This window comes from Aquarana catesbeiana, linkage group LG04 (assembly GCF_042186555.1).
Source record: "Aquarana catesbeiana isolate 2022-GZ linkage group LG04, ASM4218655v1, whole genome shotgun sequence".
NCBI lineage: Eukaryota > Metazoa > Chordata > Amphibia > Anura > Ranidae > Aquarana > Aquarana catesbeiana.
Window position 1 is genome coordinate 46,613,667 of NC_133327.1, and position 13,566 is coordinate 46,627,232.

The 13,566-nt window shown below is 39.6% G+C and overlaps 1 protein-coding gene across 1 annotated transcript; it reads left to right on the forward strand.

Moving 5' to 3' along the window:
• The first annotated feature begins 2,350 nt into the window (after positions 1-2,350).
• LOC141141371 (interleukin-17F-like) lies at positions 2,351-8,016 on the forward strand. Its single transcript, XM_073629035.1, has 3 exons — positions 2,351-2,430; positions 4,095-4,303; positions 6,986-8,016. The coding sequence occupies exons 1-3, from the start codon at positions 2,407-2,409 to the stop codon at positions 7,218-7,220; spliced, it is 468 nt and encodes a 155-aa protein (XP_073485136.1). The 5' UTR covers positions 2,351-2,406; the 3' UTR covers positions 7,221-8,016.
• The last annotated feature ends 5,550 nt before the right edge of the window (positions 8,017-13,566 follow it).

Genomic DNA, 13,566 nt, shown 5'->3' on the forward strand with positions numbered 1-13,566 from the left:
CAATGCATACCAGCTCATTATGTGACACCTTTTCTACAAACGAAGCTCGAGCTGTCCCCTGTGCAAGCCGCGTCCATCTTCACCCCTGTTCCTGCCGGGGCCGCGGACTCCGGCTCTGTGACTGGCCGGAGCCACGTGACGTTACTCCCACGCATGCGTGCTGGAGCCGTCAGTCACGGTGGTCCATTTCTTCACAGTGCATGCGCCGATGACGACATTGGCGCAGTACAAGTGAAATATCTCCTGGACGGCGCAGGAGATATTTCCACTACCTATAGGTAAGCCTTATTCTAGGCTTACCTATAGGTAAAAGTCAAATAAGACAGTTTACAACCACTTTAAGCTCAGCTCGCTGTCTTTAACTAGACTTCTTGGACTCTCAGGCACCCGCTGGATTCCCGAGCTTCACCCACAGCTAACCGCTGTACTTTATCTTCAAGCCTTACTTGCAGCTACCCGCCATATTCCTTCAAGCTTTACTCACAGCTACCCACTGCCTTCCTGGGTGAGTCTCTACTGAAGCTTTCCCACCACTCCACCGTCCCCGGCTAGTGAAGCGTCTGTTCTGGTACTCCTTCAGAACTTCATCCTTTCCAAACTTTCTCCTTTACCTCCAAAAACGATCAGGCTCCCCTCAGGCCGAGCCTCTAACACATGCGGTTCCGCCCCAGACTCCAGGCTTAACCTTGGCTGCTCCTTCTTTGCGGAACTCCGAATTGCTGGATAGGCCTTAAGTGTACCTAGCAGCCAGCATGCCTCCTGGATAGGCCTCAGGCCTAGCAACCAGGAGCTTCTCAACACACACCCACCCAGGCCGTAACCTTGGGTGTGAAGAACTCCGATCACCTGACCCCTCCCAAATAAATAGCCTATCCCAGCATACACAGCAGTCAAAGAAACTTCTGCTGATTGGCTGAGACAACCTAGTTAACCATTATCTAAATTTATGGTAATCCATCATTCTAATTCCAAAAGCAACATGGCCAACTATTGACAGAAGAGAGATACTCAGACAGGAATCAGTGGATCAACCTACCAATTACCCAGGCTAGTTACCACCTAGCATAGCTAGATTTATTATTGCCCCCTGCCCCCAAATATTGTGACTTAAATATATATATTACTGTGTATTTTTTTATTTTTTTATTCAGCTGGGAAGTTCTAAACAATTTTTAGGTTTTTATTGTTGTCTGCGTCACCGCCAGAAAGATTCCATCTCCCTGTTTGTCCCGTTGTCAAGGTGTTTAGGTACCCCGTCCTCCTTCCCTATCCAGAACTAATTTTACAAATCACATATAAGTCATAATCCCCAAAATATTTCCCTTTGTTTCTTTAATATGCTCATGAATCTGTAATGTGTAATGTTACGTTTTTTGTATTCAAATTGAAATGATTATAATATTATAAAAGTGACATATGTCAATGTGTCAATGTATCTTTGATGTGTAATGATGTTGAGCCCTTGTTCACACTGAAGGCGGGTTTGAAATTGTGTGGGTTTGAACTCACACAATTTCAAACCCGCATTTGAGTGCGAGTTCGGGGGCGATTTGAAAGACATCTGTGCGGGTTCCTGCACAGATGTCTATTGAAATCGCCCCCCGAAGTTGCCAAAAGTAGTGCAGGAACTACTATTGGAAATCGGTGCGGCGCCACAAAGTCGGCATTGCACCGACTGGGACAGTGCCATTGCCGGCAATAGGCTGCGATTTGGCATACGATTTCACATGTCAAATCAAATGTCAAATCATGCAGATGTGAACAGGGGCTTAATGTGTGAAATTTTAAGACGGTCAATTGGCGCGAATCTAAGCTGATTCCAGCTGAATGTGGCACTTCAATAAGATTTACAAAAATGAAAAAGTAAACGAATTAACTTTAATGAAACATGTCTTAGCATGCAGAAAGGTATGAATGAGCCCAAAGAGTGGTTAAAGCAGTAAATAAAGATGTGTTTTTTAGTAGCTTTAGTATTTTTACCATTGCTTTTTTTGACTTTTTAAAAGAAAAAAACAACAGCAAGCCAATGTGAATACACAAACGCACAGTCACAGCTCATGAACTATTTATGAAAGAAAACCAGGACACAATTGCAGAGTGACGTCTGGTAGAGATATGCAAATATGGTCTATGATTTATCAGCACTACATTTTAGTTCAGGAAAATTGGCCACTGTCAATATGATTTATCAAGGTAAGATTTTCCCTCTGCTCAATAAATAAGAGCGTGCTTAGTACACCAATGTCAGAGAGGAAACCATACTACAATGAAACCAAACCACAGACTTACCAGAGATCAGTGGAAAGCCCATAGAGCTGGCTATATAATGCCGGGGTCCCAACCTGATGTACAACTCACAGCATCTACCTGCTGCAGATACATTCACATAGAGGACAGAGAAGAACTATGGACAGCACAAGAGCCACCATGGTGAGGACCACTTTAATGACTATATTTCTTTTTTATTTAGGTTAGGCATTGCTTTCATATCTTGCAAAATTAATAGTTCAGTGTGTTGTTTGTTATCTTTTTAGCAACATTTTTGCTGTAAGTCAGGGCAGCAAAATGATTATACAAATATATTCATGATATAGGTAGGATTATTGACTCCTGTCTAAATTGGCCCTAGTATGTGTGTATGCATGTGAGATAGAGACCTTTAATTGTAAGTGCGATACATTTTTTTTTGCTATATAAATATCTATAATAAATTATAATACATTATGAAATATAAGTTCTTGATTTGACATTATGCTTAAACCATGCAAATTTAAGAGCCAGCCTTTTGTGTAATTTTTTTGAAGTTGTAATTCGGGAAACTGAAATGATAGGTTTTTCTAATTTTGTTCTTTACATACCTCATTCTCGTTTCTGAAGCTTCTGAGGCTGCTGAAGTATGCATGCTGCCATGTGGGGACTATACACGTAGGGAATGCTATATCTTTGTTACCACTTGATTAAAATTCCAGCGTTGTCTGTATGGGGGGGGGGGGGCATTCTGATCACCACTGTAAGGGGCATTCTTCCCAGTGCAATGAGCATTTGTCCCACTGACCCCTTATGAATTGGTTTTAGCAGAGGTTCCCCAAGACCTGAAAATTATTTCAAGGCTTCCTCAAAAAGGTTGAGAAAAGCTGCTTTAGATGAATATTTGGGGCTGTATGTTTTGTTGCTTTTGCCTCTGCCTGTAAATCAATTTTGGAAATAGTTTATTTATTACAAATCTTGTTCTATAAAATAAGACTTTTGAAGGATGTTTTTATGCCCAAGTTGAAATTTTTTTTTGGCTTGCATATGGAATGATTTATACATTATGACATAAAGTATTATTTCAATTTGTTTTGTACTCTTTGGACACTTTGGAAGAATTTTACAGAAGAAATTGCTGTTTAATTTCTGGGCATAGATAACTGGTTTTGCAAAGAGTTTATCAGTACATATCTTGTTTGAGTTCTTAAGGTTATCGAGGCAGGGAAGGTATGTCAAAATGGAAATTCCTATATTTTACTTTTTGTCATTTAGGGAGCTGTACGAGCAAGGAGTAGTGGGGTTGATTTACTAAAACTGGCGAGTGCAAAATCTGGTGCAGCTCTGCATAGAAACCAATCAGTTTCCAGGTTTTATTTTTTTTGTCAAAGCTTAATTGAACAAGATGAAGTTAGAAGTTGATTGGCTACCATGCACACCTGCACCAGATTTTGCACTCTCCTGTTTTAGTAAATCAATCCCACTGTGTTTTTGAGACCATCCAACTATCAAATGTTGAAAGTTTTCAATTTAAAAAAACGCTCTCTTGTGCACCTTGGGTACTTTAATATTACTTACAAGTTTTGCTTTAATTATTGCCTGTAAATGTATTTTCTGTTTCACAATATACATATAAATACATTTCAAAATAATGCCTAATTATAATTTTTTGGTATTTTGTGTAGAACAGATTTTGAAGTAAAAACATGCTTACTTATATTTACTTAAACATACTTTAAAATCAGTTGTCATATTTTTTTTACTTATAATGGAAATTTGACCTAGATTATCCCAGTAGTAGTGCTGTAAAATATATATCATTAACTGGTCTTCTTTTTATTCCCCAGATCCAGCTCACTGTACTGATTTTGCTCTTGGGGGACTCTCTGTTGGTCCCTATCGCGGCTTTTGATCTCCATCACCTGAAGAAAGGAGGATGTCCCCCTGTTACAAAGTTCCCCCCATCAGTAAAAGTTAATCTGAACATTAGTGGACAGAATGCTCCCGCCATTAGTGGTGATGTGAGGACCCGTTCCATCTCTCCATGGGAGTACAGGTAATCTTTCTTTGCTGTCATAATTGCCAGGATCTTAGCTTCCTTAAAGGAAATCCCTTTACTACTTGAACCCACAGACAGATTTAATACAAAAATTGTCAGAAATTTGCAACTAGTAATTGTGCAATGGGTTACAACGTTTGTCCTGTTTACGTCCCTGTTGGGAATATTTAGCTTCATTTGTTGCCTCAGTGAGGCAGAGAAAGTGAGGGAACATCCGTCAGTTGACAGATGTTGCAGAACAAGAGGTGAGGGAAATCTTCCTTTCAGTGCACTTGTCCTGGTTACAACTATGAAGGGTTTTCCCTCACTGTGTGTCATCACTAGGGCAAGAAGCTTGGGAATAAACCCCAAAAATATTCAAGTAGGTTTTGTTCACCATATATGACAGCTCACACTTTGCACATTAAATAATTTATGGGGAAAACTTTAAAATTTGTTATTGATTTTGAAAATTGTTATAGATTGTTATTAAAGTGACTCTATCATTAAAAAAACAGCCATAAAGGGCAGAATGTTAGAGATGTTTTTGCGTACATGAAGCAGCTTTTATTGTCCTCCTCTGCCCAAATGCAAGGCCCTCTTGAATTAGTAAATCCCCAACACTTATGGGTAGTGTCATAGCTTGTCTGCTCCCTCTTGAACCCCACACTTTCCTATTGGTCAATGACTAGGATGGGCTGCCTCACTGGCCAATAAGAAAATGTGGTAGGTGGAAGGGATGTAAAAGCTACATTACTATCAGGAATGCCCAACCAGAATGGTCATCTCACAATGTGATATCAATGTTTCTCCCGATCTGCATTGGAAATATTGTGGACAAGTAGATGATTGAAATAAGGTGGAAGGTAGATGTGAAGAAATGGGGGAGCATTGCTAGGTAACAGTGGTCAAGAGGAGGTGTACAAGTGGAATGATAATGAATATAAGTGTCCAATAAAGTGATGTGTGGCTTTATAAAGTAAATACATCACTTCATTGGACACTTATATTCATTACCAGTACACCTCCTCTTGACCACTGTTACCTAGCAATGATCCCCCATTTCTTCGCAGCTACCACAATCATCTACTTGTGTACAGTTTTTCCAATGCAGATCAGGAGAACCATTGATACCATCTCATAGCTTCCACTTTTGTGGTTTGACTTCATTCGTCCTCCCTTTTTGAATATCAGTTCAACCTTAATTTAACACTTGGCCACTCTTCATAGATCATTTAGACCTGGGGATATCATCCCAGCTGTACTACAGCATTTTTACAACTCCCGCTACTTGGGTGGAATTGCACCACCTGTCCAGAGATGGTCCTTTTGTTTTTAATAGCTTCAATGCTAATGTATGCATGATGCTTTTTAATGTCTTTTTCTTATTTTTGACACCAATAAATCTTTTTTGCTAATCATGTTTGTATGGTGAGTGAAGTTCCATAGACATGTGCTACCACAGGGTTGGTTGAGCTATTACAGGTTTTTATTTCAAATTTGTTATTCACCTCACAATGTATCATTGTGACCATTACACCAGAAAGGAATGAGGGATCATTTAACATGTGTTACAGTTGTCATTAGAACAGGAGGTATGAGAAATTATTTTAATGGAGGTATCTGTTTTGGTAAAGAGTATCAAAGATGCAATTTTCCTTCACTTTGAAGAGATTTTTTTTTCTGACAGAGTTCCAAAGTTCTTCCTGACAGCGGACCGGAGATCTTAAACTTATAAAAGTTCTCCTTAAATGGTATTTGGATAGAGTAGAGAGGGGCTAATATCCATGTCAGGTTTTTTTGCCATCAATGTGTCATTGGGGAGATTTACATTCATTTCCTGTAGACAAAAAAGGGAAATGAAAAGACATTTCTCCAAAGTGAAGGAAACCTTCTCTTCTCTTAGTTGTCACCCAAACAAGTATCTCCATTCCCCTACTCCTGTTCTAGTGACAACTTAACTTTTTTCACTTTTAGTCCTGGTGGCAGTGGTTATAAGGACAAATAGAGAGCGTGAATTCTCTTAATGGGGACACAGGTTATAATCCCTCATCACTCCATTCAAAACAAAATGTTTTGGCTTCAAAAACACTTTATAACACGTCAGGCATTTTTTTGATTATTAAACCGAGACCCCAAGCATTGTAAAAAATATACAAAAGCAGCTTAGTCTGCAATACTCACCTGTAATCTGGAGTAGACTCCTGATGAATTTCTATATTACCACAAAAGGCCTCAAATTTCAAGTTGAATAACAAACAGGGGTTGATTTACTCAAACTGGAGATTAAAAAATCTGGTGCAGCTGTGCATAGAAATTTTTTTGAATCAAAGCCTAACTGAACAAGCTGAAGTTATAAACTGATTGGCTTACCATGCACAGCTGCACCAGATGTTGCACTCTGTAGTTTTAGTAAATAAACCCCACAGTGTAATTTAACTGGGAAATCTGAGGACATACGATAAATGAATGATCATCTTGGGTTTAATCCCTAAGAGGCTACAGTATCCTTCATTTATAGTGTATATATGCAGAGCGGTGCTGATGTCAGAGTATGGAGTTGGACTTTAAGACAATATACGTTAAACGTCTTTTTAGCTCAGTAGCAGAGTAATGACACCACTAAGTATTCTCTGACTCATTTTGCTTGTTGCCTGAGGTCGCTCAATAATAACTTATAATGTTGTTTCTTTTACGCAGCTATGATGTAAACAACAACCGATTCCCCTCTACAATTGCTGAGGCCAAGTGTCTCCATACCGGATGTTTGGATGCAGAGGGTAATGTGGACATCAACCTGAACTCAGTCCCCATCAGACAAGAGATTCTGGTCCTCCACCGAGAGATGAAAGGTTGTACCCCCACCTTTAAGCTGGAGAAGAAGGTGGTCACTGTTGGCTGCACCTGCGTCCGGCCCATGGTCCAAGAGCAATAATACAGAACGAGAGTGATGTTACTGGACTCCTTTGGGGTGCCAGACAGTTGCTGTACTGGGTTCTTTTAGCAAAGGTTTTGGTGTGTTTTAGAGTCTTCCTAAAGGCCTACTCTGCTTCTGTATGCCTTCACACCATTTTTTTATGTGGAAAGAATTTCTACTTCTTGATTTTGCTGATTATGATAAGCATTTTTCATGTTTAGAGCAAAAAGTTTAGGTTGTTAGACAGTTTGATGTGATAGGCTAAATTGTCACCCTAAGACATCGCTAGAGGTAACACTGATGTTTCCATAACCTAAGCACTCCACTGCTGACAGGGTAACATTGTAGTATGTAGGGTTTATCATAATCAGTGCAGGAGATCATCCACCTTTTCGAAAATAGACCTTCAAAACCAAATTAAAAATAATTTTTAAAAAAGGTCAGTGCCAACCTCCCAAAACCGTTTCCTTTGCAAAATATAATTTATTACACAAGTTCACTTTGCAGAGATCCTGTCACTCAGCAATATTGCTGGCTTCTCTTTTATTCCAGAGAATGCTGCCAATTGTGATGTGACTTGTTTTTAAAGTAATGAGTATTAGGTCAGCTGACAAAATAGCCACCAGTGACAGGGTCTCTTGTGTACCATGCATAATAAGAATCAGTAGCACTTTAAAAGTGTGGTTATTTGAGTAGCAATGTATGTTGCAAATCCTAGCATATCTTTGTTATTTAATGTATTTATATATTATATATATTTATATTGCTGTGAAATGTCTATACTTTATATATTTATGATTAGACAAAAAATAAAACATGTGGAAAAAAGTTGAATGTGGTAAAGATGTTTGGATAAACAATATCATCACCATTTTTGTATTGCATTTCATTGGATTTGGAGAATTTAAAGTGGTACATGGGCAGATTTTTTTTTTTTTTTTTTTTTTGCGGAGTTGGAAAATGAGAGAACCTCTAGTAATTGTTTTCATTGCTGCCCCATTAGGTATATTTCTTCTTTAAAAAAAAAATATATATTCCCAAAGGGAGGGGGGATCCCATCCTAGACAGTTTCCATCAGAACAGATGCCCCCTGTGGAATAAATACTCTTACCTCTTGTTCTATGTCAACTAGAAAATGTTGGATTTCCCATCACTTCCTGATCTTACAGCAACTGTCACCTGGCCAGGATGTGAAGGGAAACCTCCCAAATAGGGATACAGCCAGTGGTAAAAAAAAATGAATCTTCCCCACTCTTCCTAAAACTTAGAACTCCTCAATAAACCATGAGAGAATTACATAACAGCAGGGTTCAGAAGGGTCTGAAGAGGAAGAGTCATACCAATGGAGAATACCCAGGAGGGAAAAAAGTCGCGAGAACTCATATGCTTCCCTGCAATATAATGGTCAGAGGATTTTCTCCTTAAAGCCCAACTTTGGCCAATTTATTTTTTAAATGGTGCTCCAGCCATCGTAAATATACATAAAAACAGCAATGCACACCAGTCCCAGCACGTGATAGCGTCACACATTTGGGTTCCTCCCTACATGTTTCATCATCAGATGATGTTGTCAGGGGCGTGGCTTGGACGGACGATACGGCTATTTATATAAGGGATGGCTTATGCAAAAATAACGGATATTAGCAGCGTTCCAGATTACCGGAAATACAACCATTCACAATAAAGTAGGCACATAGAAGAAAATCATTAACCACTTGCTGACCAGCCGCCGTCATTATACTGCGGCAGGTCGGCACGATCCCGCAGGCCACTCGCGATTGCGGGCACGAGAGCAGACAAGGTGTGTGTGTAAACACACAAATCCCTGTTCTGTGAGAAGAGGAGAGGCAGATCGTGAGTTCCTACTAGCTAGGAACAATAATCTGTCATCTCCTCTAGTCAGTCCCATCCCTCTACAGTTAGAACACACATGAGGGAACACAGTTAACCCCTTGATCGGCCCCTAGTTTTAACCCCTTCCCTGCCAGTGACATTTACACAGTAATCAGTGCATTTTTATAGCACTGATCGCTGTATATTTGTCAATGGTCCCAAAAATGTGTCAAAAGTGTCTGATCTGTCCGCCATAATGTCGCAGATCCAATAAAAATCGCAGATCACTGCCATTACTAGTAAAAAAAAAAATAATAAAAATGCCATAAATCTTTCCCCTATTTTTTAGATGCTATAACTTTTGCGCAAACCAATCAATATACGCTTATTGAGATTTTTATTACCAAAAATATGTAGAAGAATAACGAAATCCTATTATAGGGGAATTGGCGCTGTTCAAGAGTGATCAACATATATTAAATAAGAAATAAATAATAAAAATAAAAAAAAAAATTAATTCTCTGAGTAATATAAACCAAACACACTGATGTGCAATAAAGTGCAGAGAAAAATATTAGAAAAATATGTGATCTGAAATATATAAGGAATAAATACAATTCATAAACAATAAATAACAGTGATATTAGTAACACCAAACAACGCACTGAATAGCTAGATAGCTAAAAAGGCTGATTAAAATAGAACAAAGTCTTCAAATGAATCCACAGCAGACCACAGTGAAAGAATGGCAAAACAAAAAAATGAAATGTAGTGTGAAAAAATCTATGTGTAGAAATGATGATAAAAAATCTATTGACTGAATAGGTATATAACTGAATCCTGGAAAAAAATGAATATGTATATAGTCTGTAAAAATTTCAGTACATCAATCCAAAAATTAGTGTAACGATTCGATGGTGCTCCCCACCTTCATCTGCAACCCCACTCGTGCCCGCACTCACCAGAGCGCCTAACCCCTGCAGGGGTAGTAGGCGTGTAGGCTAGGATCCAGCAGCGATGTTCCTTTGTAGTAGATAGCCCTTCACATGGGTGCCGTAATCTCCCCCTTTTTACCACGGAAATCCTCCTAATAATCCCCAGCGATAGACATCCATATAAATGTAGAAAAAAGGAGCCTCATAGTGTAAGTCCGAAAACAGAATTTATTGCAGATAGTTTAAAAATAGTTTAAAAACCAGGAGCTCCAATGCGGGGCTACGTGGTACGCAATACGTCACTTCTGTTTTCTCCAAACTTCCGGTTTTTGGTAGGCAGACTGTGGAACGCACGCCGCTACCATGCTGTTGATGGGGCTATAGTTAGCCAGCGAGTGGGGTTGCAGATGAAGGCAGGGAGCACCAACGAATCATTACACTAATATTTTTGGATTGATGTACTGAAATTTTACAGACTATATACACATTCATTTTTTCCAGGATTCAGTTATATACCTATTCAGTCAATAGATTTTTTATCATCATTTCTACACATAGATTTTTTCACACTACATTTCGTTTTTTTGTTTTGCCATTTTTTCACTGTGGTCTGCTGTGGATTCACTTGAAGACTTTGTTCTATTTTAATCAGCTTTTTTAGCTATCTAGCTATTCAGTGCGTTGTTTGGTGTTACTAATATCACTGTTATTTATTGTTTATGAATTGTATTTATTCCTTATATATTTCAGATCACATATTTTTGTAATATTTTTCTAGCGCTTTGCACTTTATTGCACATCAGTGTGTTTGGTTTATATTACTTAATTAATTTTTTATTTATTTTTATTATTTATTTCTTTTTTAATATATGTTGCTCACTCTTGAACAGCGCCAATTCCCCTATAATAGGATTTCCTTTTTTTGAACTTCACTGAGATGATGTTCTTTGCTGGGGGGGCTGCAGTTCCTTTTTCCTAAGCGCGGAATAATTGGCTTTTATGTAGAAGAATACATATCAGCCTAAAGTGTAGAAAAAAATTGCTCTTTTTAAAAAAAAATGGAGATATTTATTATAGCAAAAAGTACAAAATACAGTATTGTGTTTTTTTAAAAATTGTCACTTTTTTTTGTTTATAGCGCAAAAAATAAAAACCGCAGAGATGATCAAATACCACCAAAAGAAAGCTCTATTTGTGGGGGAAAAAAAGGACATCAATTTTGTTTGGGTACAGCGTCGCACGACCAAGCAATTGTCAGGTAAAGTGACGCAGTGCCGTAACGCAAAAAATGGCCTGGTCATTGAGCAGCCAAATCTTCCGGGTGGTTAATAAGTGGTTAATAAAAATGATAATATATCCAGTTCTATAAGATATCACCCCCTAATAAGGAAGTGAATCGCAATCATTCAAAGTTATAACAGGTACTTGTTAACTATAGACAACTTAGGTCCATTAAAAGCAAAGATATCAGGGAACAACGCCATCTTGTGGTTACTAAGTACATTACAACTATAAAACACACCTTAACCCCCCCCCCCCCCCCCCCGGCGGTATTCCTGAGTGTGGCTCAGGGTGATATTTCAGTACCATTAACAGTAACCCCGAGCCACACTCGGGATCGCATCGCTGGATCCCGGAACGGGTTATTTATCTTGTCCCCGCGATCCCGTGATGTACTCCCGCTGTGTACAGTGGCCCCATCTTCCTCCCGATGCACTGTGTGCTCTATGTGCCCTGGCTTCCGTTCCCTGCGAGCGTCGCGACGCAGGGGGGTGGAACCAGCGGCAAATTCAAAATGTATGAAGCACAAATACACTGATACATTGTAATCTTATTGGATTACATTACTAAATAAAATAAAATTGACCTTAGTTTGCCCTCCAGTGCTTTGTCCAGTGCCCCTGCCTACAGTTTTACTGTACTTTCTGTCTGGAAACTGCAGAGTGACCATGGCATCAAAAAAGCGCACCTCTATTTCAAAAGCGACATATGACCTGCTGGAAAACAGCGACAGCGATACAGAATCGCTTGCAGAAGTAAGTGATAGTGATTCTTGGGGAAATTCGTCATCAGGCACGGAAAGCGATTTCAGCGATGATCCTGCGACTGTGCCCAGTGATGTGCGGACTTGGTGCTCGATTGACTGCGGTATGGAGCACGCAACGCCCCCAAGATTCCCGTTTACCAGAGCGCCCGGTACCAAAGTGGAGGTTAAACATGACAGCCCCTTGGGATACCTCCAACTCTTTTGACTGATGAGGTTATAGAAAGAATTGTTACGGAGACAACAAGCTGCTATACCTCAGAGATTTTAAGGAGCAGAAAGTGGCAACCAGTGACCAAAGAGGACATCTGGAAGTTTCTGGGCCTAATTATTCTTCAGGGAGTGGTGGGAAAACCCCTGCAGAAGCGGTACTGGACAACCAACAAATTACTAGCCACTCCTTTTTTTGGCACCGTCATGTCGGAGTACAAATTTTCTCTCATAATGAAATACCTGCACTTTCAAAATAATGAAGAATTTGATGAGACTTCTCATCCAGCTCCAAAACTGAAAAAGATTTGGGAGGTATATCAAATTATTCAGAAAAATTTCCAGCAGACCTATGTACCGGACAGAGACGTCAGTATCGACGAAAGGAAGACTTAGCTGGATACAGTACATTGCGTCTAAGAGAGCACAATTTGGCATAAAATTATTCATGCTCTGTGAAGCCAGCACTGGTTACATATGGAATTCGGTCCTTTACACCTGGAAAGGGACCAAATTCAACAAAAGATTCAGTAATTATGGAATGGCAACCGCTTCTGTTCTTACTTTGATTGAGCCATTGCTGAATCAGGGGTACTGTGTAACCACAGATAATTTTTACACTTCTCCAGAACTCTGTGAGTTCTGTGAGTTCCTTTTACAGCACAAGACGGATGCATATGGGACTGTTAGAGCTAACCGGCGTGACATGCCAGGAACCTTTGGCAATAAAAAGCTCAAGGCAGGAGAAATAGTTGCCTGGCAGAAAGGCACAATGATGACACTGAGATGGCGCGACAAAAAAGATGTGTGCCTAATGAGTACCATTCACAACACCTCTACTGTCATGGTACATACAAAAGGTGGAAAAGACGTAATGAAACCACAAGTCGTGATGGACTACAACAACACCATGGGAGGTGTTGACCGAGCTGACCAGGCCATTACTTTTTATCCTGCTATGAAAAAACAACAAAAAAAATATTACAAAAAAATCTTCAGGCATCTTCTTGAAGAGTGCCTGTGGAATGCTTTCATTCTTCTAAAAAAAAAAGAGTGACAGGCCTGTGATTCATGCAGACTTCGTTTGGAAAGTTGCCAAACTTATATTTCTCAAGCACCAAACACCAACCACTGTAAATAGATCTGGACGTTGTGCTGCTGGCGTTGTGAACCTGGAACGCCTGACAGGTCCTCACTTTATGGACCACATTCCACCAACGGAAAAGAAGGCAGCACCCACAAGGATGTGTGTGGTTTTCTGCTCTAAGCGCAACGACACTGGAAGGAAAATCAGAAAAGAAACCCAGTTCTACTGTCCTGACTGTGATGTCGGACTTTGTGC